The 23,343-nt window shown below is 64.4% G+C and overlaps 1 protein-coding gene across 1 annotated transcript in view; it reads left to right on the plus strand.

Moving 5' to 3' along the window:
- AGAP3 (ArfGAP with GTPase domain, ankyrin repeat and PH domain 3) overlaps window positions 1-23,343 on the plus strand; it is a 29,723-nt gene that overhangs the window by 598 nt on the left and 5,782 nt on the right. The window contains exons 2-13 of the mRNA XM_029233085.1: window positions 6-594; window positions 1,743-1,801; window positions 2,061-2,148; window positions 2,332-2,417; window positions 2,563-2,704; window positions 3,094-3,228; window positions 3,368-3,495; window positions 5,151-5,309; window positions 8,785-8,877; window positions 13,294-13,398; window positions 19,982-20,150; window positions 23,199-23,318. Coding sequence (XP_029088918.1) covers window positions 6-594; window positions 1,743-1,801; window positions 2,061-2,148; window positions 2,332-2,417; window positions 2,563-2,704; window positions 3,094-3,228; window positions 3,368-3,495; window positions 5,151-5,309; window positions 8,785-8,877; window positions 13,294-13,398; window positions 19,982-20,150; window positions 23,199-23,318 — 1,873 coding nt within the window. The remainder of the gene's footprint in view (window positions 1-5; window positions 595-1,742; window positions 1,802-2,060; window positions 2,149-2,331; window positions 2,418-2,562; window positions 2,705-3,093; window positions 3,229-3,367; window positions 3,496-5,150; window positions 5,310-8,784; window positions 8,878-13,293; window positions 13,399-19,981; window positions 20,151-23,198; window positions 23,319-23,343) is intronic.

A 23,343-nucleotide genomic window follows, 5' to 3' on the forward strand; every position in this document is an offset into this window, starting at 1 on the left:
CCGCGCCTAGCCCGTCGCCCAGCCCCGCGCCGGCCCGGCGCAGCCGCCCTCGGCGGACGCTGGCGCCGCGGCCCACCAGCATGACGTTCCTGGAGGTGAACCGCCTGGAGCTGGCGGCCGAGGCCGAGGGCGCTGGCGCGGGGCTGGGCCGCGCGGGCAGCGTGGGTTTCCTGCGGGGCGCCTCGCTGTGGAGCAGCCAGCGCTGGCAGGTGCTGCGCGGCGGCGGCGGCGGCGGGCGCAGCTCCCCGGGCCCCCGGCGCGGCCTGTCGGCGCTGAGGAAGAGCTTCAGCTTCCGTCTGCGCCGCGGCCAGGAGATCCGGCGCGCAGAGTCGGGGCTGCTGCCCCGGGCGCGCACCCGCAGCGACGGCGACGCCAGCTCTCTGGGTGCCTTCTCCAGCCGCCGCGACCTGCTGCTGGGCGCCGCGGCCCCGAGCGCCGCGCCAGGGCCGGGCCGGCCCCACACTGCCGCCGGCCTCTGGAGGCTGCTCACCAGCCGCTTCCGCCGGAGGGAGCCCGCGCCCGCGCCCGCGCCCTCCGAGCCGCTGTGGAGCCGCCGGGCGGCCGCGGCCCCTGGGCTTCTGAGCGCGCCAAGCGGTAAGGGGGAGAGCCCCGGCCTGCGTGGCCTCCCTGGTTGGAGTCCGGGGTTGAGGGCGGGTGTGAAACAAACCGGAAACCTACCTGGGAGAGGCGGGCGTGCCTTGTGGGCCTGGGGGCTAGCCGGGGCCGGCCGAGTGGGATCGGCGCCGGGCAGGCAAGGCTCTGGGGTCGCCGGTGGGTCTGGAGAAGGTGTCTGTGGCAGAGGTGGCCTTCCAGGTGGGTCGGGGCAGGACCTCCCGCCCGTGGCCCTAGCGTGGTGGAATGAGAGCAGGTCGGAAGGGCCCCTTATCACTTTGAGTGCCTGAGGAGTTGGGGCCCGGGAGGGGAGGGATGGAGACTCACTCGGAGCCAGCGGGCTCTGGGTGGGACCCTAGAACAGCAGCATTTCTAGCTCCCAGGCGAGGCTCGAGCCCTCACCTCTAGCTGCCTATGCAGATGAGTTTGGGGAATGCTTGTGGACCCGACCGTCATAAGCACTGTTTGAGACAGCCTGGGGAGGGGGAGCAAGCCCAGCCAGAGAGGCTGGCCCAGGCCCAAGCTGCCCGGAGCTGATCGCAGGATGTCCATTACAACCTAGAGGATAAAGGAGAGGGGGGCTCTGCAGGAGCTGAGGATGGACTGGAGAGGAGGAGCCCCGGAGGTGGGCCTCTGGGACACAGAGGGTGGTGGCCTCCTGTCCAGGAGGAGCTTGGGGACGAGGGCCGCTCCCCATTGGACCTGCCTCTCACAGAACAGTGCCAGGTAAGGGCTCCTCCCTCTTCAGCCTCCAGGAATGCGGTAGGTGGCCGCACCCTGCAAGGGTGATCTGTTCCTACTCGCAGCCTTGCAGCCCAGGTTGGGTCTGGCTGAGACCCACTGGAGGCCCCTCACCAGGTGGGGGGCAGCAGGCCGGGTGTGGCTCGAGGTGGCAACTACGCACCTTGCTGTAGCAGTAAGAGGAGGGATCAGGGCCAGCCCAGTGGAAGTGGGGGCTGGCATCACTGTCCCAGCCGCGCAGAACGTTCCTGCTGCTTCCCAGGAAAGCAGGGCGTGAGTGCTGTTTTCTGGCCTTGGCCTGTGAAGGGGCAGCGTCAGAAGCAGCAGGTGGTGGATAGCAACGGTGTGTGTCCCACCCCAGTCCTGACAGGCGGCCTTCTCTCCCGCAGACTCCTTTGTGAACAGCCAGGAGTGGACCCTGAGCCGTTCGGTGCCGGAGCTTAAAGTGGTGAGTGAGGCCCATGGGAGGCCCAGGCAGCCCAGGGGCTGGGGGTGCGGGCTGGAGTGGTGGGCCGGCGTTGATTCCCCTGCTTCCAGTCCCCTCCGTCTCTAGGCTTGGTCTCTCCCGTCACCCCTCTCTTCCCTGTTTCTCTTTGCTCGCCCATCCGCAGCACTGGCCCCTCTCCTTGCTAATGTATTAGCCTTTCCTGCCCCGTGTCCTCCGTCCTGCCCTCTGACCGCAGCTCTCCCGCCTTCCTGTCCCACAGGGCATTGTGGGGAACCTGTCTAGTGGGAAGTCGGCCCTGGTGCACCGCTATCTGACGGGGACCTATGTCCAGGAGGAGTCCCCAGAAGGTGAGCGTTACGGGGCGGCCTTAATGGCCGCCGTCCCTCCTTCCCGTTGTCTGTGCGGGGGGCTCCAGCCCCTTGACTTTCTCAGCGCTCCCGTCTTCTCTGTTGGAAGCTGTGGATTTCTTCTGTTTGGCCCCCGTGGGCTTGCTCTTCTGGTTTTGGGCCTGACCGTGAACTCTGTCCTAGGGGGTCGGTTTAAGAAGGAGATTGTGGTGGATGGCCAGAGTTACCTGCTGCTGATCCGAGATGAAGGAGGCCCCCCTGAGCTCCAGGTGATGCCCCTGCCCCCAGCCCTGGCCTTTGGTGCCCCTTTCTTGGGGTTCCCAGTTGGGACTGGGCAAGGTTGCGTGTGGGGAGAGGGGTACGCAGTTCGCCCGTGCCCAGGTGAGGGTGGTAATTGTGCTCGGTCCCCCCTAGTTTGCTGCCTGGGTGGACGCGGTGGTGTTTGTGTTCAGCCTGGAGGATGAAATCAGCTTCCAGACGGTGTACAACTACTTCCTGCGGCTCTGCAGCTTCCGCAACGCCAGCGAGGTGCCCATGGTGCTGGTGGGCACGCAGGGTGAGCGGGGGCTCTGGGCCGCCAGGTGGCAGGCGCGAGAAAGCCTGGCTCCCCCGCCCTCCTGGCGCTGGACCAGCCCTTTCGTGTCGCCCTAGAGCGGGCGCCTCCTCTTTGTCCCGTACGCACTGGGTCTTCCCCAGCTAAGATCCTGCCATCCGTGTGGTGGTCGTGTCCACATTTTGAGATGAATAAACAGAGTGTCTGGCTCGTTCCCACTCAGTGAGTCGGTGGCAGAGCTGGAACGAGGCCCAGACACCCGTATTCTCGTGCTCCGTGTCGTCCGCTGCCCGGGCTCTTTGCCCAGCCACCCTCTGACCGAACGGCCCACCGGCCAGCAGCCTCAGCTTCTCAGCAGGCTGAGTCAGTCCCCGCTCTCCCGTCTCCAACAGACGCCATCAGTGCCGCGAACCCGCGGGTCATCGACGACAGCAGGGCCCGCAAGCTGTCCACAGACTTGAAGCGCTGCACCTACTACGAGACGTGCGCCACCTACGGACTCAACGTGGAGCGCGTCTTCCAGGACGGTAACTCGGCGCCAGGGACGCTCCCCCAGAGGGGGTCAGGCAGGCGGGGGGGTGGGGGGGGGGGGGCGGGGGGTGGCGGCTCTAAGCTGGGCTCCTCGCTCCTCCCCACATGGGTGATTGACTGTGCTGTCCCCTGCAGTGGCCCAGAAGGTAGTGGCCTTGCGGAAGAAGCAGCAGCTGGCCATCGGGCCCTGCAAGTCACTGCCCAACTCTCCCAGCCACTCGGCCGTGTCCGCCGCCTCCATCCCGGCCGTGCATATCAACCAGGTGCGGGCAGCCTCCCCCCCCGCCACTGCACGTCCCGCCCGCCGCGGCCCTGCCTCGCCATCCTGTCTGTCTGCCTGCCTGTCCCCACCTCGTCTGGTCTGCCGCCTTGCCGATGGTTTGAAAGCACTGGCTCGAGCTCCCTTAGCCTGCACGACTGGCCTGGCCTGGCCTCCTCTGTACCCCGTGGTGACTGCCTTCCCGCTAGTTCCCATCCCTGCTCGACACTCGCCTTGCCCCGCAGCTGCAGCAGCTGAGGCCACCTAAGCATTTGTTCTGGTCACAGCCGCGTTAGCGCTATCTCAGTGCCCGCTTCCCGTGCAGCCCTTCTCAGGAGGCTCTAAGCTGAGCTCGTCCCTGCTGGCCCTCACCTGCCGGCCCTCACCTGCTGGCCCTTCTCGGTGTTTGCGTTTAGAAGAGCAGCACTTACCCGCAAGGGCCAGTGGCATTTGTGACGTGTGGGGTAGTGGGGGTGTTCTGAGCCGGGTCCTGCCAGGGTTTCTCCCGTATTACCACTTGGACACCCGCCCACTTCCTGGGCCTACTGCTTGGTTATTTTTTGGCCCTTGGCGGGCAGGCCAGTACTTGCATCTCCCCGCTCAGTCCCTGCTCGGCAGAAAGCCCTGGGCCATCACAGGTGTGCGCGCTGAGTGGTCAAGCCGACAGCCACTCCTTTACTTCTGCCAAGGGCCATCGTCTTTCTGAGGCCCCCCGGCCCACCAGTGTCCTGATGACAGCCTGGTGACTTTTCCAGAGAGCCCTCCCTTTAGCACTTTAGAAGGCGTCGGGGCTTCCCCTGTAAGCACTCCCCCGTGGAAGAAAGGAGGCACGGAAGGTCTTTCTTCACTGTCTCTGAGCGGTTCTACCTCAGCTGCAGAACCAGCTGTGCACGGGGGCCCTGCCCACCGAGGGGCAGCAGCTCAGGTGTTTTGCTCCCTTTGTACGGGTTAGGATTCGAGGAGGCTGCCAGGGCAGGACACGTTCTCTATTTAGTGATCATCTGATGGGCCGTTAGCGGGTGGCCTTGTCAAACTGTGCTTCCCGAGTCCTGGAGTAGACACTGCCGAGCACCTGCTGTCTCTCTGCTGAGATCCGCTGCCGCCTCTCTCCCTTACCTGCTGCTTCCTCTGGAGCAGTCTTAGTTTAGCTGTTCCGCTGTCTGCCCCGGCCCTCCTGTATCCTGTGCCCTGTCACCCACACTGCCTAGAAGCAAACCTCATCCTCCCCCTGCACTCTGAGGCCCGCCCTGGCCTCCTGCAGCCTTGCTATTTGTCACTGACTTGGGGAGCTCATCCAGGGTGACCTGCCACCTCGCGTCACACCCACCTGTGAGCCAAGACTCCACAGTTTGTTCTCTTCTGGCCTCTGTCACTGACTCCAACCTGCTAGCCTTTGCCTCCGATTCAGCTCCCGGGCTCACCCCGAATGGCCCCTGCTGGGTCCCTAGTGGGGCAGCCCATTGCGGTGACCACCGGGTCCTGCTGGCCTCCAGGCCGTGCTACCTTTCCCCTTGGTACCACCTGTAGGAGCTAGTGGCCCCTCTGCTGCCCCACGAGCCCCCCCGCCAGGTCTCCGCACCGCAGGCTTCCCAGCTCCTGCCTGCCACCCGCCCCCGAGCCCCTCCCGGAGCCGCCCTCAGCAGCCCTCTCTGTCCTTAGGCCACGAATGGCGGCAGCAGCGCTTTCAGCGACTACTCAGCCTCAGTCCCCTCCACCCCCAGCATCAGCCAGCGGGAGCTGCGCATCGAGACCATCGCTGCCGCCTCCACCCCCACACCCATCCGCAAGCAGTCCAAGCGGCGCTCCAACATCTTCACGGTACGTGCCCGCCCCTCCCGCCTGCCCGGCCGCCTTCACCGAACGGGCAGGGCCGAGCCCCCAGCCCCTGGCCAGGAGGGAGCAGGCAGGACGATGCCACCTGCCGACCTCCATCCCCACTGACGCGCGCCGCTTCCGTCGGCTCCTTACCGGTGCCCCCCGTCCACACCCAGATTCTTCCAGACTGTTCCTCCGAGCCCACGGGGCCGCCCTCAGCGCATCCACACAGACCCTCCTCCTGGCTGCACACACACACCCTCCCTCTCCCCGACCTCGTAGGGCTTCCTGGCCAGCTTGAGGGATCTCTGGACGCGTCTGCTCTAACTCTGAGGCACCCGTGATTCCGCAGTTGTGGACTGAGGCCCCAAGATTGTTTGCCTGAGGCTACAGGAAGCGTTTGCTGGCAGAGCTAGAATGAACAGGGCCCAGGCCTCGGGTCCACCTGCCCGCTCTTTTCATTCTCCCACGCTTCCCACCCGCTGCTGCCATCGGCCTAACGAAGGCTTAGCTGTCTTTCCCCAGGCCTCCATCTCCTGATTCCCTGCCTCGGTCCCCCCACAAGCTCTTCCTCTCCCCCTCCCCGCAGACCCCAGCCCCAGGGTCCCGTGTGCCTTCCGCCGTAGGGGCCCAGCCCGTCAGCTCTTAGGTGTCCTGAGCCTGCATCTGACACGCAGTGCCCTTCCCCAAACTCACCGTCCAGCTGGGACTTGGCTGGACCATTCCGGGAGTCTTGGGTCAGACACAGGTGGGTGAGCTGCCCGTGTGGACTCTCAGGAGATCGCCCTGTCCTTCTGCGTCACTCCACGTGCCTCTTTCTGAGCATCAGGGCGTGGCTGTCAGTCCAGCTCACCAGGTCAGGCCCCGGCCAGGCTCTCAGGAACCCCATCCAGACAGAGCCAGTGCTCCCCAGGCCTCGCCCATTCATCCTCGCCTCCGCCTGCCCGGCGCACTTCTGCCCAGTCTGCCTGCCTCTGTCCGCCCTGTGCCTGCCTCGCACCCTCCCTGGCCATGCTGACCGACCCCCTCCCTGCGCCAGTTGCTACCGTGCGCTACAGCCGCCCCGCCCCCAGCCCCCAGCCCCAACCCTGCCTGGGCTCGCAGCTCCCCGTCTCCCGTGCACGCCCATTGAGACGCACAGCGCCTTGGGCTGCCTGCTCGCGCCCACGCCTCCTGCTGCTGCCGCTGCCGCTGCCGCCGCCGCCGTAGAGCCCGTGGGCGACCTGTGTTTGCAGTGACTGCTATCCACGCCCTCGGCACCTGCTCCCTGACATCCTGCCTCAGTCACCTGCTCCCTCCACACCATTCTTCACCTCTCGCCTTCCTCTGCCGCTGGTCCTGCACCACCCCAGGGCACGCGCTCTTCCCTCTGCCGCCCGCCCGGGCCCAGGGCCCCCTCGCCAGCGCCTTGGCGCTCCCCGCGCTCTGCTGCCTGCTCCGCGGAGCTGTTTCTGCCCGCCCGCCTCGCCGCGCGCGTCCTGGGCACAGCCGGCCCCGGGCCCTTTCATTCTCTCCATCTTCACCGTGGCAACCTTATTTTTTCTTTCCATTGTTTCCATGGTGACCTCACTTGCGCCATTGTCCCCGAGGCAGCCTCAAGACGTGTCTGTCTCTAGAGGTGCATCTCGGGACCTCCCCTTCTCATCATCGCCGCCGGGGCCACCCCCTTGCCCTCCTCGTCCTCCCCAGCAGGGCCATGCCTGTTCTGTGGCTGGCGCCCCCGTGACTCTCCCGCTGGACGTGGCCGCCGGCGTCCCCCGTCTCCCCCATGACTTCATGTTACTCGTTTTGTTGCCACTCTTGCCCGGCTTCCCGTCCTGGGGGGGGCCCCCTCTGGGCTCCCAGGGATCCTCTGCTGGTTGGGGCCTCTCTGCTCACCAGCCTGGCTGGGACAGCCTGCGCCCCGCTCCCCATGACCGGCTCTTCTGTCTGGGGACCCGGTGGCAGCGGGCCCATCCACCTTCCTCCCCCCTGGGCCGAAGGGGCAGAGGCCGTGGCGCCCAGGAGAGGCCCGGGGCGGGTGCTGACGGACGGTGGAGCCGCGGGCGGTGGCCCTTGGCCTGCCTCTTCCCGCTCCTTTGGCTGTGCTGCCCCCGCGCTGCGGCTGCGGTCCTTTGCCTCTTCCTTGTGCCCTTGGCTCCTGGCAGCCCGGGTGAGCAGGAGGGTGTAGGGTCCAGAGTGGAGAACACTCCCCGCTGACATGGACTGCCCGGCGCCACCGCTGCCGCCGCCTGCCCGCCCTCCCGCACCCCCTCCCCCTCCTCTTCATCCCGCCGCCGCCGCCTCTCCCCAGCCGCCTGGGTCTCTGCCCTCACCAGTGCTGACCGACTGTGCGGGGCTTGAGTATAACTTGCCAAAATCTTTATTCTTTCGATATTTGCAGATATGTGCCACTGTTTCCAACTTTTCATCAACAAAAAGGCCTTTCCAACTCCTTCCAAATTAGAAGACCAGGTGGTGACACACAGCACCTCTGGACATTCTCCCCTGTGCGGGGCCGGAGGCGGGCCGGGCCCTGGGACTGCTCTCAGATGAGAAGCGGCCGCCGTGCTCCCCACTCCAGAGACCCACAGGAACCTTTGTAACTAACCCCCACCCCCAGGGAAGGCTAGGAACGCCGGAGCCCGCGGCTGGGGGCTGCCAGGGACCAGCCCTGCTGGACGCGCTGCGCCAGGCTCGCTGCATGGAGAAGAAGGGAGCTCGGCCCACGCCCGGCGCCGGCCAGCGACGAGGCCCAGAGGCCGGGGCGTCCGAGCGCCCGGCCGGCCGGCGGTCCAGCTGCTCCTGGGGGAGCTCCCCCGCCCCTCCCCTCCTCTGCTCCTTCCTGCATGGACTTCTGCCGTTCCTGCTCCGCTCCGGACGCCGCAGCCACGCCGCGCTTGCCTTCCCCTCTCTTGGCCTCCCATTTCCTAGGATCCGCATTCGGGCGGGCTCTGCCCCAGGAGCCCGGCAGGGGCGCAGGGCCTCTTCTGGCCTCTCTCCTCTCTCTCTCCATCCACTGTGCCCCTCGGGCTACGCCGCGGTGCTCGGCGTAATGTGCCATGTGGTGTCTGTGCCGCAGACGGGCCGCTACCCGCTCACTTCTGGACTTTGCTCTCCCTGGTGGTCATGCCCTGTGCTCCCGGCCATGTCCCTCAGCCCCACCGTCCACCTCTCCTCGCCCCTTCCCGTCTCTTACGCCCCAGCCCCCTGGGCTGCGCGCTCCTCACGCCCTCGGTATCTCGTGTCCTTGCTCTTTTGTAAGGGGCGGGCCCGGCCCAGTAACCTGTGCTGCTCTGTATGGTGCCGTGTGTAAGAATAAACCCGTTGGAATACTCGTGGTCTCAGTTCCTTCCCGGTCCCGCCGCCCCGGCCCCGCCCCACTGCTAGGGCCCGCCCAGGAGGAGGGAGGACGGGAGGGCTGGCTGGGGATTCCAGGTGGGCTGCTGACCCCGCAGACCCTGGGCCCCTTTAACACATCTCTTCTGTTCTCTTCCAGTCTCGAAAGGGTGCCGACTTGGACCGGGAGAAAAAAGCCGCCGAGTGCAAGGTGGACAGCATCGGGAGTGGTCGGGCCATCCCCATTAAACAGGTCAGCACTCCCTTCCCCTGGGGCTGGAGAGGAGCTGAGATGAAGCCCAGGAAATGTTAGATGATGGTTCTTTTCGGGGCCTCTGGAAGATGGTGAGAGAGGCCAGCGCCCTGCCCCTGCCAGGCCTGAATCCTTAACAAGGAGAGTTCTCCTGCAGAGAAGAACTCACAGCACAGCGGGGAAGGGTGGCCGGAACCCTTACGCTGCCAGTTCCTCCTCACCACCACAGGGGGGCAGCAGAGAGCCGCCTGTCATCGTCAGCGGCGCTCGCTGGTGGTAGTTCTGGAGGTGGGCGGCCCTGGAGGAGGGTATGGTCTCTCTGGCCTCCCTCCCCTCCTCCCAGAAGAGAGAATTCTCAAGAGAGTACCCTGAGGAGTACGCGTTGAAGGTCTTACCGACGGCTCTTCCGACCCTGGGTTCACTGGCCCAGTCTTACCGTGTGAGCCTCTGTTTGTTTGTAAAGACGAAACTTAGTGGAGGGGCCACGTCCTGGTAGGGCCTCTCCCTCACCTCCTTCCTGAGTCACTGCCTGGCAGGGCTGGGCCACCCGGTGTTGGATCCTCCCAGACCTCCTGTCGTGGGTCTCTCTGCTGGAAAAAGACGTTGAGTGATGGAGGGGTCTTCGTGCAGAGTTGATGGTGTGCTGGGCAGGCGGGGCTCTAGAACTGCTGAGCCGGCCTGGTGGCCAGTCCGCTGTACCCACAGGATGCTGCGCTTGGCCCAGATCTTCTTGGGAGCCGGTGGTTAGAGATGCTGTGTCTACAGGGGCTGTGATGTCAGTTTTTGACCACAGAGGAGACTGGTGTGGTTGGAGCACCTGAGGTCAGCCTGGCCAGGGCCCTGTGGTCAGGTTTGGCTCTCCACGCTGGGGCTCCTGGAGCCTGTAGGTAGTGTGACCAGAATCCTGGTGTTAGGGATGGGGGTTTCTGACCGCACAGTGAAGGTCCACTGGGTTTCAGGAAGGGTTTCGGGGCCCAGAGGACACAGTGAGGAGCACTGTGTCGCCCCGCGCCCTCTGTGCTTCAGCCCTCCCCTGAAGTGTCACCACAGTGACGCCCAGCAGGCACTGCTCTAGGTGGGTCAGCCTGCCCGGGGGCGCGTGGAGCGCCTGGGAGAATGGCAGTGGGCACTCTCCTCCCCGTCCCTGTGTGTGTTTGGGCACAGAACTGGTCCATAAACCTGTTGATGGTGTGATTGAGTGTCTCTGGGGCCGTGCTGACCGAGGCCTCCCACAGGGTCCTCGCCAGGCCAGGCAGGGGACTGTCACTCCCCGCTTTGGGGCGTGTGCTCTGAGTACACACACATGCGCATGTAAACATTTAACAGACAACGCTTATCCCCACCCCCCTACCCCCGCCCGTGCTCTGAAATAAGTTAGCCCCAGACGCCCCCTTTCCTGTCTGGGGTCGGTCTGATTTATCTGCTCCCTGAGTCCCCAACGTGGACGGGAAGGCGGGGCTGTGAGGTGGGGGGTGAAGCCCGGCCAAAGAGGTCAGCTAGGGTACTGGAGTGTCACAGGCCCCGAACCTCAGGGACACTCCGGAGGAGGCGGCACACAGCCAGGAAGCTGCCCGCTGGAGGCAGGTGCCTAGCCGCGCCGACCTCACGGGGGCTGGGGGCGTGCCTGCCGTTGGGACCGCGCGTCCTTCCATCACTCTCCCCTCTCGGGGCCAGTGGCCATTACTTGCGCGCCCCCCTCCCTCCTCCCCTCCCCCTCCCCCCCCCAGGGCCGGGCTAACCCCTTTCCCGCTCTCCTGTCCCGTTCTTCTCCCCATTCCGTTCCTCTCCTCTCCCCCTCTCTGCTCCTGCTGGGAGTGGAGATTGCATTTCAGTTGCCATTTGCATTCCCAATCAATCCGGACTCCGCAATTAAGCCGGCTGGCGGAGCTGGGAGGGAGGCGGCGGCGGGAACGGGTCCTCTGGGGGCTGTCGCCTCCGCACCGCTCCCATTCCGCCCCAGATTGCTTCCTGCTCCGCCGTGCGCAGCCGGCCGGCCAGGGAGGGGAGCAGGAACCCCTGGAGCTCGCTCTCCTCCCTCGGAACGGGCTGTGACCCGGACGGAGGCGCCGGTAGGGCAGGGCAGAGCGGGCCGGGCCGGTGAGAGGCGGGCTGAGCCTGTGGGCGCGGGTCAAGCCCCAGCGGCCGAGATCGCTCCTCCCCCGCCCCCCTCCCGGCGCTCCTCCCACGCCCCCTGCTAACGAGCGTCAGAGCAGCGTCGGAGCGTCATTACCGCCGTCCGCGGCGCCGGGGTCTCCTCCCGAGAGGGGCCCAGGTGACGGAGGAGGAAGAGTTCTGGGTAGAAAAGGGCTTCCCGCTTACGCCGGCCTCTTCTGCATCCTGGCTCCTGATTTCCTGCTGGGGGGGGGCGGGGAGCGGGCCCCGTAGGTGAGTCCGCGCTTCCGAGGAGACTGAGGCCCAGACAGTGACACGACTTGCTTGATGTTAAGAGCTAGTTGGTGGCACAACGGGGCACGGAGTCAGGTTTTCCTTTCCCTTGACCAGGAGGGAACCTGGTGAAGATGAAGGGACAGAGGAGGGAGGGCGGGCTCAGGTGTGAAAGGTTTGAGAACAGAGGCCCTTGGGGAGCGGGTGGGAAAGGAGGGAGTGAGACGGGGCGCAGGCGAGCCAGCCGTGGCGGCCACTCCCAGGGGAGCGGGGTGGGCCTGGGCCGCCTTCTCCAGAGTCTGGCCGGCAGTCCTCAGGGCCGTGGTCCACAGTCAGGGGAGAGGCGGCGGCTGAACTGTTTCCACGTTCCTGGCCTGTGAGGGGATGGCTGCCACGCCCAGAGGCCGGTCGCCAAGGCTCCTTCGCGGACCACGGAGCAGGGGCCGCGGTGGCCTGGGCTGTTCCGGCCAACCTGTCGTCTAGTGAAAGTCCCGTTCACACCCTTGGTCTTCAGAAGCTCTTTGTGAGGAAAAGGGGGCCAGATAGTAGCAGCAGTGTCCTTAGGTGGCCTATGACCCAGTGGCCTGACCTCCCGCAACTGCACCTGTCTTTGAGGGCAGGAGGACGACGATGGGGAAGGGAGTGGGGGAGCAAGGATGTGAAACACCTGTGATGTTATCGCCACCGCAGTCCCTGTTGTGGGGAGAGATGGGGCGGGAATCCCAGCCCACCTGTTTGTTAACCTCATCCCCCTAGGGTTGAGCCTTCCAGTAGGAAGCCTTAGCGGGGTAGGGGGCCATGGAATCCGGGGTTTACCCCCCACCCTCTCTCACAGTGAATCTCTTGACCCCCATTTCCGGCTTGTCTGAGGGCACGGCCCTCCCCTCCTGTAGGAGAGGTCGGCACAGGGGCTCTGGCAGCTCCTCTGCGACCTGCTGGGACTTGGCGTGCTGCCCGCTCTCGCCCAGCCGGGGCAGTCCCGCTGTGAGGGGGGGCTGCCCCCCAGGAGTTCTGTCTAGGAATGTCCAGGGAGCACTGCCTCTTCTCAGCCCTCCCGAGTTTGGGGAGGGGGCCCCACAGGGGTGATGCCGGTCCTGGGGCACCTGCCGCCTGTGCACGTCCGTGTCCCATCCCGACCTGAGCTCCATCCTTGGCTGTTCTCCCGTGCTGTCTGCTGTTTCCAGGCGAAAGCCAGTGGGTGAGGGACCGTCGGGGGTTGTCATCAGGGGAGGGCAGCAGAGGCCGTCTGGGGTGTGGGTGGACGCCTCGTCTGCCTCGGTGAGGTCTCGCAGCACCTCTGACACCGCACGGTCTCGGCTGGCTCTTCCCCCGCCCCGTCCACCAGCTGTTCCCCGAGCGTCTGCGGCATCCCAGGAGTGTCGCGGTGCTGAGGGTGTCGAGGAACGACACGCCCAAATCCCTGCCCCTGGGGAGCTCTTGTTCATCCTGGTGCCCATCTAACCTCCACGCCCAGTGTCTTATCAGCTCACACGGGAGATTTGGTTGCTGGGCCGTATGGCTGGGTCTTCCCACTGCCTGCCTTGGGGGAGACTGGGCCATTCTGGGGACAGTTAGGGGCTTTTCTGCTCTATTTGGGGCTGCCACAGAGGGTAGGAGGCCCGGGCCCTCCTGAGGTCTCTGTGCTGTCGTTCCACCCCATCCCTGGAGACAGTGGGTTGGGAGCATCACTGCTGGGAGGCCATCTAAACCCCTGCCTCCCGTTGCTGACGTAGTTCCACAACCTGGGGGAGAGGACACCCCCCTGCCATGGGACGGTGTCCATGGTAACTGGAGAGGTGGGTTCCAGGCTGCTTCCTGAGGACGGTCAGGGGCAGCCGAGTTCCATAGACGGGTTCATCCGCCTGGCTCTCCCTGGTTCAGTTTTAGTCCCGTGTGGCCTCTCCATGCAGATAAGCAGTGACCCGGGAGGATGGGGGGCGCAGGATGCTATGACCTGTGGACACTGAGACCTTCTTCATAGCTGTGACGTGTGGGCCTGGCTTCTGTCTCTGATCCGGCCTCTGTCCTCAGGGTATCCTGCTCAAGCGCAGTGGCAAGTCCCTGAACAAGGAATGGAAGAAGAAGTACGTGACCCTGTGTGACAATGGGCTGCTTACCTACCATCCCAGCCTGCACGTGAGTCCGGGGGGCTGCGCCTGGGGAAGGCTGGGCACGGAGGATGAGAAGTGGACGTGGAAGGGCTGACTCCAGGTCCAGAGGGAAGCGACCTTAGCTCAAAAAGACCTTTCCTCGAGAAAGGGCCTCGCTTTGGTGGCTTGGGAGTTGCACAGACTCTGAGACCCAGGCCCAGGCTGAACACTGCACGAAAGCTCTGAGTCTTGGCTGAGCCCTTTGTGTTTTTTGTTTTTTGTTTTTTTAAAGGGATGACCTTGTCACTCCCTTTCACTTTTTTTTTTTTTTAATATTTATCTTTGGCTGCGTTGGATCTTTGTTGCTGTGCGTGGGCTTTCTCTAGTTGCGGCGAGCGGGGGCTACTCTTGGTTGCATTGCGCGGGCTTCTCACTGCAGTGGCTTCTCTAGTTGCAGAGCACGGGCTCTAGGTGCGCGGGCTTCCATAGTTGTGGCACGCAGCCTCAGTAGTTGAGGCTCGCGGGCTCTAGAGCGCAGGCTCAGTAGTTGTGGCGCACGGGCTTAGTTGCTCCGCGGCGTGTGGGATCTTCCTGGACCAGGGCTCGAACCCGTGTCCCCTGCATTGGCAGGTGGATTCTTTTTTTTTTTGGCGGTATGCGGGCCTCTCACTGCTGTGGCCTCTCCCGCCGCGGAGCACAGGCTCCGGACGTGCAGGCCCAGCGGCCATGGCCCCCGGGCGCAGCCGCCCCGCAGCATGTGGGATCCTCCTGGACCGGGGCACGAACCCGTGTCCCCTGCATCGGCAGGCGGACTCTCAACCACTGTGCCACCAGGGAAGCCCTGGCAGGTGGATTCTTAACCACTGCACCACCAGGGAAGTCCCGGCCGAGCTCTTTGGAGTAAACTCACCCCTGGGGACGGTCACCTCTGGGCTAGGCTGGTGTGCGAGTCAGGTTCTACATCCTACACTCTAGTTGTTTTAAGAGCTGGATTGGGCCCGTTTACATGGAATTGCTCAAGCTGGGGGGGTCGGTGTTGCCAACAGTTGTGTCTCTGGGAGCTGCACCATTGGGGTTACGCCTGGGCTCCTGGGATGATGTGGAGCGAAAGGGCAGTTAAGCCAGGGCTGCTGGGGTGGCGGGTCTGGACAGTCCCTCTTGGGAAGAGGAGTGTCGGGGGTACTGTTGGTAGGGCAGAGGGGTCTGGAAGGGTGTGGCCGATGCCCGGGGAGGGGCTGAGGCACGGTGACGGTAGCGTGGCCCCCGTGGCCGCTCCCCCACCCTTCCTCCCTCCCCTCCCCTCACTGCGTGGCTCCAGCGCACAGCTGTCCCCAGCATCCATCTCTGTCACCACCCTGCTGTGGGGCTAATGAGTTCTCCCGTGAAGCCCCTGAAGCGCAGCACGTGGGCTGGCTCCACCCCCGGCCCGGAGGCCCCAGGCCTGCCTCCGAGGGTCCCTCGCTGGCCTTTGAATCTGCACAAGGTGTCAGGGGTCCCCGACCTGAGACGTGCTGGGGTCCACGGTTCGGCCATAGCTCCATCCTGAGAGCACCACCCAGGACGGCTGAGAAAGCTCACAGGCCTGGTTTGGGCCTTCCAGTGAGGCCAGAGCCCAGCCTGGCCCTCTGGGTGTCTCTGGACCTGGCCCTTCCCCTCAGCTCGGGGCCTCTTACTCCACAGGGCGGGAGCTGGTGCCATGATACTGGGGCTGAGGGGGGTTATAGACGAGGGGCCACGGCCAGGGGCCCTTGGGAACTCAGCACAAAGGCTCCTGGGTACCGTCCTCTCCGCCGTCCTGGCCTCCTCCTCGCCCAGGACCTGGTCCCGCTGCTGGGTCCACGCAGGACAAGAGGCAGCGAGGCTACTGGCAGAGCCCTGATGAGAGGCACCGTGTCTCAGGGAGCGGGGAGCGTCTGCGGGTGCAGCGCCCCCGGCCGGAAAGAGCAGAACCACAGTGTTTCCCAGCAGAGAGGGTCTGGGCCCTCCTGGCTTCCAGCGCCCACAGCCCAGGCAGGACACACGTGGCCCTGACCAGGCACCTCCTGGCTGCTGGGCTGGGAGCTGGCCTGTCTGAGGCCTCCGTTTCCCCACCTGTGTGGCAGTGGCCTTCACCTTCGTCTCTGCTGCATCCGTACCTGTTTCTCCTGCTTCACGCTGCCCCCGGCTGGGCACACTGTGCCCCCTGCTGGTCCCATGCCCCCCCAGAGGAAGGAGGAGAGGGATGGGAGCGGGGTCTCGGCACAGGGAGGAGAGTGCCTGGTGTTGTGTTCGGTTTTGGTTTCGGAAGGGAAGGTAAAGGCCTGAGGGATTGCTGTTTTTACACACAACTTAACAAACTGGAGAGCAGAGGCTCGGTGGGGTTTTCCGGATCATCAGTCACCCAGCCAGTGGCTGGGCTGTGACTTGGCCCATGACTCTGAGCGTTGCCCAGAGTTTTCTGTAGTGCCGGGAGCGCCTCCCTTCGGGGCTGCCTGTGAGTCACTGGAGAGTTACCACTGGGGCAAGTAAGGTGGCTGGGTGGGTGTGGCGGGGGCAGCCGGCAGCCCACGCGCCCGGCACGGCTGGGCGGCAGACGCTCTCGGAGTCCCGTCCAGCGCCGTGCTGCCCGTGAACCGTGTGTGGCTTAGTGTGTCGGGCCCGGGACAGGGTCTGGCGGCAGGCGCTTCCAGGCTGTTGCTGCTTTCTTGCGAGGTGAATCGAAGAGGCTGCCGCCTCTGCTGCCCCCCCACCCCCCGGGGCCGCAGGACACGGTGAGGAGGTTGAGAGCATGGCCTCCCCATCCGTCAGCCCCTCACTGGCTGCCCTCTGGCTCCGTGGTCAAAGTGCACGTCCTTTCCCAGCTCGCCACCTGCTGGATGCCCCGAGCAACCAGCACGCGCAGATGGCGGCCTCCCTGCCCTGTAGACGCCTCTCATTCAGGAGACACGAATCAGATTCGAAACCGTGGTGACAGTGAAAGCACGTGCGCGGCCCCGGGGGCCTGAGTTCCCTCCCAACAGAGGCCGCTCGCCTCTCGGTTTCCGTCCTTGGTGGCCGCCGCCCTCCTGTTGCTATAGCTCTCCCACCTCCGTCCCCTCTTTGCCGTGTTTTCCAACCCGAGCAAGCTTCCCAGCTGCCAGCAGTGAGCAGGGACCCTCCGTCCCCGGAGCTGCCCGCTTCCCTTGGAGGCGCCAAGGGAGCCAGAGAGGAAGGCCCGTCCGGGAACTCCTGGCCTAGCCCAGCCTTGCCCATGAGACCCGAGGGCAGTGGTGCTGGGGACCCGCCTCCCGACGGGGGCTGGCGGGATGGGCCGGGCTGCAGAGGAAGGGCTGGTGGGCAGGCCTTGAGCCTCACGCCCAGCCCCTGCCTAGCCCCAGAGAGCCCGCCACAGCCTCTCCCGTTTTGCTGCCAATGAAGCCATTCACACAATCACCTTCTGTTAATTCTATCTGCAACATCAATTAAATTGTTTGTAGAAACTAATTGAATGTGGCTTAATCACACATCTTAATAGCTTTCCACGCTCTGAACTCGTTGTTAATTCCAGTAATAAAACGAGATGAGAACGCTGGCTGGGTAATTAGCGAGGAGGCTGGGGAAGAAACTGCTGTTTGATGGTGGGTAATAAAGGCAGCCGTGGTGACCGCTCTTCTGAGCAGCCGCTCCCACCGCCGCTGCCGAGCCCCCGTTCTGCTGACGGAGGGAAATGCCGTTGCTCTGCCCCGGATGCCCTGTCCCTGCTGCTGCCTTTTGAGCTCCTGCCGCACTCTCCTTGGGGCCGGGCTCCGCCTCTGGGCCTGGCCTGCAGCTGGCCGGGTGCTGGCCTGCTCCCCACACCCCCCGAGCAACCAGTGCCCGTCCGAGGTGGTCGGAGATGCTGAGGGCCGGTGCTTTCCCCTTACGTTGGTTGCTGGCTCCTTGGCCCTGAACAGAGTCCCTCCGTGTGGCTCTTTTTCTTGGCCTGGGGTCAGCTTTTCCCGCCATGTCCCAGCCTGGTTTCCCAGGGCCGTCGTGGGGCCTGAAAGCCGTTGCAGCCGCTGTGACCTCCTTGTGAACTAGAGCAGCCCAAGCCCCTCCCCCAGGAAAGGGACTGCAGCTGTGCCTTCGGCCCAGCCAGCTGTTGACAGTCGTCTGGAGCCGCTGAGCTAAGATGTGAGTGTGTGCAGGGTCCTGGGTGCGTGCGGAAGCTGCGTCGGCGGGCTGTCGGGCCTGGAGCGAGGAGGGCCAGGAGGGTGGAGTCACACGCTGGATGCTGGGCCGAGAGCAGGACCAAAGGGCCAGCGGCCACCGGGTGGGGCCAAGTTTGCTGGAGAAGGGACCAGGGGGACGGAGCCCTGGCGGTGCTCGGCGGAGCGGGGGTGAGAGGTCGTTGGAGGAGAGGGGGTCCTCCCGTGGGTGGAGCCCACCCTCACCGACTTCTCAGTGATGTTGTTCTGTGCTTCTGAGACATGAAGCAGACCCCCTCGGAGCGGAGGGTGCCTGAGGCCAGGCACCCGGCACTGTCCCTCACGCAGGACTAAGTGGTGGCAGGAGGGCAAAGTGGTGGCAGGAGGGCACGGACGCAGCGCAAAGCTGCAGGGAAAGGAGCTCCTCCCCTCCGGCTGGCTGTGCCCTTGTTGTCTTTCTGGAGGGCCAGCTGCCTGTGAAGGTGTCAGAGCTGCTTGGAGAGTAAAGAGTGAGTACAGGCCTGGCCAGGCCTCCGGGAGCCGGGCTTGACTGGTGAGGCCAGCGTGCTAGTATCGGCGGTGCCCCGGCCTCCCCACGGCCCTCCTGCTATAGTCCTGCCACAGGCCCTCGCGCTGGTCCCCTGATGACCCGCCCTGTGGTGAATTCCAGCCCGACGCAGAAGTGCAGGAGCGGGGCTGGTGCTGGGTGCTCTGTTTCCTTGTTCTCACTTCTCTTCCTAACGGGCAGCTCCCACGTTCTCTTGGCTCCTCAGGGCCAGGTGGCCCCTTTCTCCTTGATGTCCTCTTGCTCATTCACAGGGTGAGGGCAGCCCCTGAGCCCCTTGCCAGCCCGCCCGGGCCCTGCTTCCCAACAGGCAGCACTCCCCATCGGCTCTTTTGAGCAGAGGACATTGTCCCTTTTCCCTGAAGCTAAAAGTTGAGAAGGTAGGAGAACACCTGGGTGACCAGGAGTGATGCTCCAAGTGGGTAGGGTGAGAGGGTTGGGGCCTGGAAGGACACGAAGACTCCATCGAGCCAGACGCTCAGGGAAGCGCCCTGGGTGCAGAACATCCCAGAGGCTCTCTTGAGGGAGGAGAGGCGCCCATCCCGAGTCTGATCGGTGGAATTCCGTCTGAAGTTAAATTGCTGCCACTGGCCCAGCTTCTGCCCCCGGAAGGAGCCTTTGCCACATTTTACGGAGGACGTTTGCTGGGAACTGCCCCGGAACTCGCTGGTGCCAGGGGCAGGGAGGCAGGAGTCGGCAGCCTGGAAGGAGAGATCAGAGCAGCAGGGAGAGCGGGGCCCAGGCCGGGCGGGCCTTATGGCAGGCAGCCAGCCAGAGGGCGGGCAGGGCTGTGCTCTGCGTCACCCACCTCACGCGCCCCCCGGCCCCTCCAGGTGCCACTCCCTGGGGTGGGGCGGTCCCAGGCCGAGGTCGAGACAGCGGATGGTGGGGCTCGGCACCCAGTGGCTCCCACCCTCAGGGTCCCTCCCCACTCATCCTCCCCACTCATCCAGTTCCAGGGCCCTATCGGTACTGACTTGAAGGCAGGGTTTGCTCTTGGGCCGAGGAGGAAGTTTGCCTTCCGTGCAGAGCCTTGGGAACCCAGAAAGCCTGGGCTTGAATCTGGCTGTCACCCGCTGATTGTGTGACCTGGGGCAGGTTAACCTTTGTAAGTCTCAGTTTCTTCACCCGCAAAGTGGGCATCGTAACACCGTCCTCCTAGCTGTCGTGACGATCCCGTGAGGCGGTGTATGAAATGTAGACGCGATATACAGCTGTGGCTCAGTGGACACCTGGCACGTGGCTGGGTGGGCGATGTGATGTTGTCAGTGGTTGTTACTGTTCCTGCCGTTGGGATACTCACTGGTACCTGTGGAACCGTGGACTTGTCTCAGTATCCCTAAGAACAGCGGAAAGAATCAAAGGCTTCCCTTTAACTGTTCAACAGACATTTATCGTCAGGCGCCATTCTAAGGACTGGGGGCTGCTCTAGGCTTTGTAAGTTCTCAAAGTCCCAAGTGGTGGTGGGAGCTTCTGAAAATAGGGCTGAAGTCCTTGGTGACCAGCCACCCGGGGCCCGGGGCAACCCAGTCGTCCACATCCCGCGGAGCCTGTCAGTTCCTCTCCTCGACCACGTGCCGTCTCTCCCTAAATCCCATCTTGGTTCATTCAGTACTTGGCCTCCTTTTCGTTGCCTCCTGAGCCGTCTTCCCTAAAGGAGCCCCGAGCCTCAGATCTTGGCTCTCCACCCTCTGTCGCCCCTGCCCCGCTCCCGGCTGAGCCCCGCACCGAGCCGCACGCAGGCAGCCTTGGAGGTGTGCTGTACGCGCCACAGAACTCGGGCTGTCCCCCTCCTCCCCCCCCACCCCCACCAGCAGCACGGGGGAGAGACCCAGGAGTTGGGAGGGTCAGAGATGAGGTGCTGCCTAAGAGTGACCTGTCCTAACGAGTCTTCCTCTGTCTTGTCCACGTGGCCCTAGGACTACATGCAGAACATCCACGGCAAGGAGATTGACCTGCTGCGGACCACGGTCAAAGTGCCAGGGAAGCGCCTGCCGCGAGCCACGCCGGCCACGGCCCCTGGCGCCAGCCCCCGGGCCAACGGGATGGCCTTGGAGCGGAGTAGCGCGCAGCTGGGTGGGGGAACAGGTGAGGGGGCTGCTGAGGTGGGAGGGGGCGTGTGGCTGCCGTGGCCCCGTCTGTCTGGGGGGGTGGGGCGCGCCGCGACGGGGCCCGGAAGGGAGGCGTGTGGGGCTGCACCCCTCCCCAGCCAGGTCCTCAGGGCTCCAAACACGCCGGCCACCCGGTGTCTTGCTTCGGGATCAGCTCAGCCAAGCGCAGTTGCCAAAACGCTGCCCTCGTGCGGTTAGTAGAGGTGGCGGCCAGTGGACCGCCTGGCAGATCAGAATGGGGACAGATAGCCTCGTGCTGACAGGTGGCATCAGCGTCTGGAGCCGAGGCAGGTGATGCTGGGGACACCGGGGCCCTCTGGCACCAGGGCCACATCTCAGTCAAGTTTGCCGGGCGGGCAGGGAGGGAGGCGGGAGGGGACAGAGCTGCCTGGGACAAACCTGGTAACCGTCCTCAGGTCTGCAGTGAGAGGCGGGGGGGGGCGTCTTTGCTCAGAGAAGACTGAGTTTAGAGAGAAGCTGGAGGCCGAGCGGACTCTGCCCCGTGTCCAGAAGAGGTGGAGCCTCCTGAGTGTGCCCCTTGTTGGAGGTGAGGCCCTGAGTGTGCCCCTTGTTGGAGGTGAGGCCCTGAGTGTGCCCCTTGTTGGAGGTGAGGCCCTGAGTGTGCCCCTTGTTGGAGGTGAGGCCGAGTGTGCCCCTTGTTGGAGGTGAGGCCCTGAGAAGCCGGCACCCCGCCCTGCTGCGTGCGTCACCACTGCCCCCAGTCTGGAGGCCCCGCTGGTGGAGGGGTGCTGGCTGCAGTAGATCTGAAGTCGAGACTATCCTCCCCATGCTGTGTGGATGAGGAAACAAAGGTTCCGAGAAGTTAAATAACGTGTCTGTAAACTCCCACAGGAAGTGGTGGAGCTGGGTTTGAACCTGCGCGTGCCTGACTCCGGGAAGCTACGTTCTGTCCTCTAAGCCCTTGAATTAGACAGAGAGGGAGCTAGTGGACGGAGGGAAGGAAGGAAGGAAGCTAAGGACAGAAAGACAAGAAAGATGGGTAGGGCGCCAGGAGCGGCCTGTGGGGCTGCACTTGGGGGCGGGGAGGCGGGTCCTGGGTGTTCTGCGTGGGGCAGGGGCAGGGGCGGGGCCGCTGGGGAAGGGAAGGGCCGGGGCGGGGCTGGGGACCTCGCGGAGCTGCCTGTGGACTGGCTTGGGGTTTCTCAGATGACACCAGAGGGAGCATGGAAGGGGAGCCTTTCCTTGCAGGCAGGCAGGCAGCAAGGGGAAAGCTAGCTGTTCCCTCAGAGGAAGGGAAGCCCTAAGACACTCTGTCCTGTCACATTCCTGGTCCCTGAAGACCTTCACCTGGGGAGCGGAAGTGGTGCATGGAGAAGGGGGTGCGCGGCACACTCACCCACGTAACTGCCAGTACCCGCAAACGCTCGCCGACGTCCCCGGAACACATGGCCAGGCGCCACCGGAGCCGCGTCCCCTCCGCCGCGCGCCGACCTCGCACACACTCACACATGTCTCCGCTCACCGGGCGATGTTAACATCTCATTATCTTTGTTACTGTAATTACATTATCCGCTGCTTTATGCAGAATTATTCCCCGAGGACTAATTGATGGCTCCATGTTTAATTCATTAATCATTAGCATCGAATTCGACAATTACGGTGCGCACTGGTTGTGGGGTTGCAGGCGTGATGAGGGGAGAGTCAACAAAGAAAAGGGAAAGCGCTTTCCCTCCTCGGGGTTTTGGGTTGGGGGCTTGAGGAGGAACTTGGGCCTGTGCTGTCTTTGGGTGGGGCTGGGGGGAGGGGGGAATAAGATCTGGAACCCGGGGCGCGGGGGGAGATGGAAGCAGGCGAGGGGTGGCGAGAAGCACAGCATCTGAGAAGTTAAGACCCTAGGCTGCTCCCCTGGAAGGTTTCCTGATGGGGGTCGGTGCGGGGGGACCCCAAGAAAGGCTAACTTTGCAGGGACCTGTTAGGCAGGGTGGGAGGAGCTGGCACGGGTGCCACACGTATGTTAACAAGCACTTACTTAACTGTGTGTCTGGTCCTGCCTGGGGTGTTATGACAGATACAGGAGAAACACAAAACCCGCCCCCACCATTCAGTCTCGTGCTGTCCCCGGAGTGAGCCTGTTCCTTTACCTTCTAGTGGCTTCCGCGCGCATCTTCCTGTCCCTTGGATTCCAGAAACTTGACCCCTGTGCTTGCGGGGCTGGTCCGGGGCCTGGTGTCGGCCGCTGGCCCCTCCCTCCGGCTTGTTCAGCTTCAGGGCGCGTCTCTGCCTGTCACTAACCCCGGGCACCCGGCCAGCTGCCCAGCTCTGAGTGCAGACCTCCCTCGGCCGTGGCCTTCTGGCCTCAGGCCCCACCCTGTCTCAGGTCGGCTGAGGTGAGAGGGCAGTGTCGCTGTCCACGGCTGGCCCTGGGGCCCGGGGGCCGTTGCCACCATCTCCCCACAGGTGACTCGGGCCCGGGGAGGGCGCGCACTGGTGCCCCCACCGCCCCGGGCTTGGCGCTCCTGGAGCCTTCGATTCCCCTGGCTCTGCTGTTCTTCCCCGATGGGAAACGAAAGATTAATTTTCTCCAGCCCCAGAGAATAATTACTAATACTAATTAGACATAATTACTTGAATTTGATACACTTATTCCTCGTCAGAATGGCAGCAAAGCTGAGGCACGGCAAATGGCATACGTGGCCTGGAACGGGGTTCGGGGCCTGGCCAGGAGGGGCGGGGGCTGGGATAGCAGGGGAGCAGCTCGGCAGTGATGGGGGGACTGTCCCACTCACCCAGCTTCTGGCTCCTGATCACAGGGAGGGGACAGAGGCGTGGACCCTGGTGTTCATGGAGACAAGGGGGGGTGTGAAGTCTGGGCCCATGGGAGGCCTCCGGTTCTCCAGTGATTCTGGCCCGGTGCCTGGTGAATCCAGGAGCGCCTGCCTCATCCTGGGTCAGTATCCTGCTGGGATTTCTCAAGCTCTGCCCGTAGCTGTACTTTCAGGAAAGTCTATGGGTGCCCTTCCCCCGGCCTCCCCTCCCAGTCTGACCCTTCCGCCCCCCCCCCCAGGTGCCCCCCACTCGGCCAGCAGCCCAGCCTGGGCCGGCCCGCGCCCAGAGGGGCTGCATCAGCGCTCCTGCTCTGTTTCCAGCGCCGACCAGTGGAGTGAGGCCGCTGCCCTGCCCCCAGGTATGCAGGACCCGGTGAAGCCGCA

The sequence above is a fragment of the Monodon monoceros genome, unplaced genomic scaffold (genome assembly GCF_005190385.1).
Source record: "Monodon monoceros isolate NGI ecotype Baffin Bay Population unplaced genomic scaffold, NGI_Narwhal_1 Super_Scaffold_2, whole genome shotgun sequence".
Lineage (NCBI taxonomy): Eukaryota > Metazoa > Chordata > Mammalia > Artiodactyla > Monodontidae > Monodon > Monodon monoceros.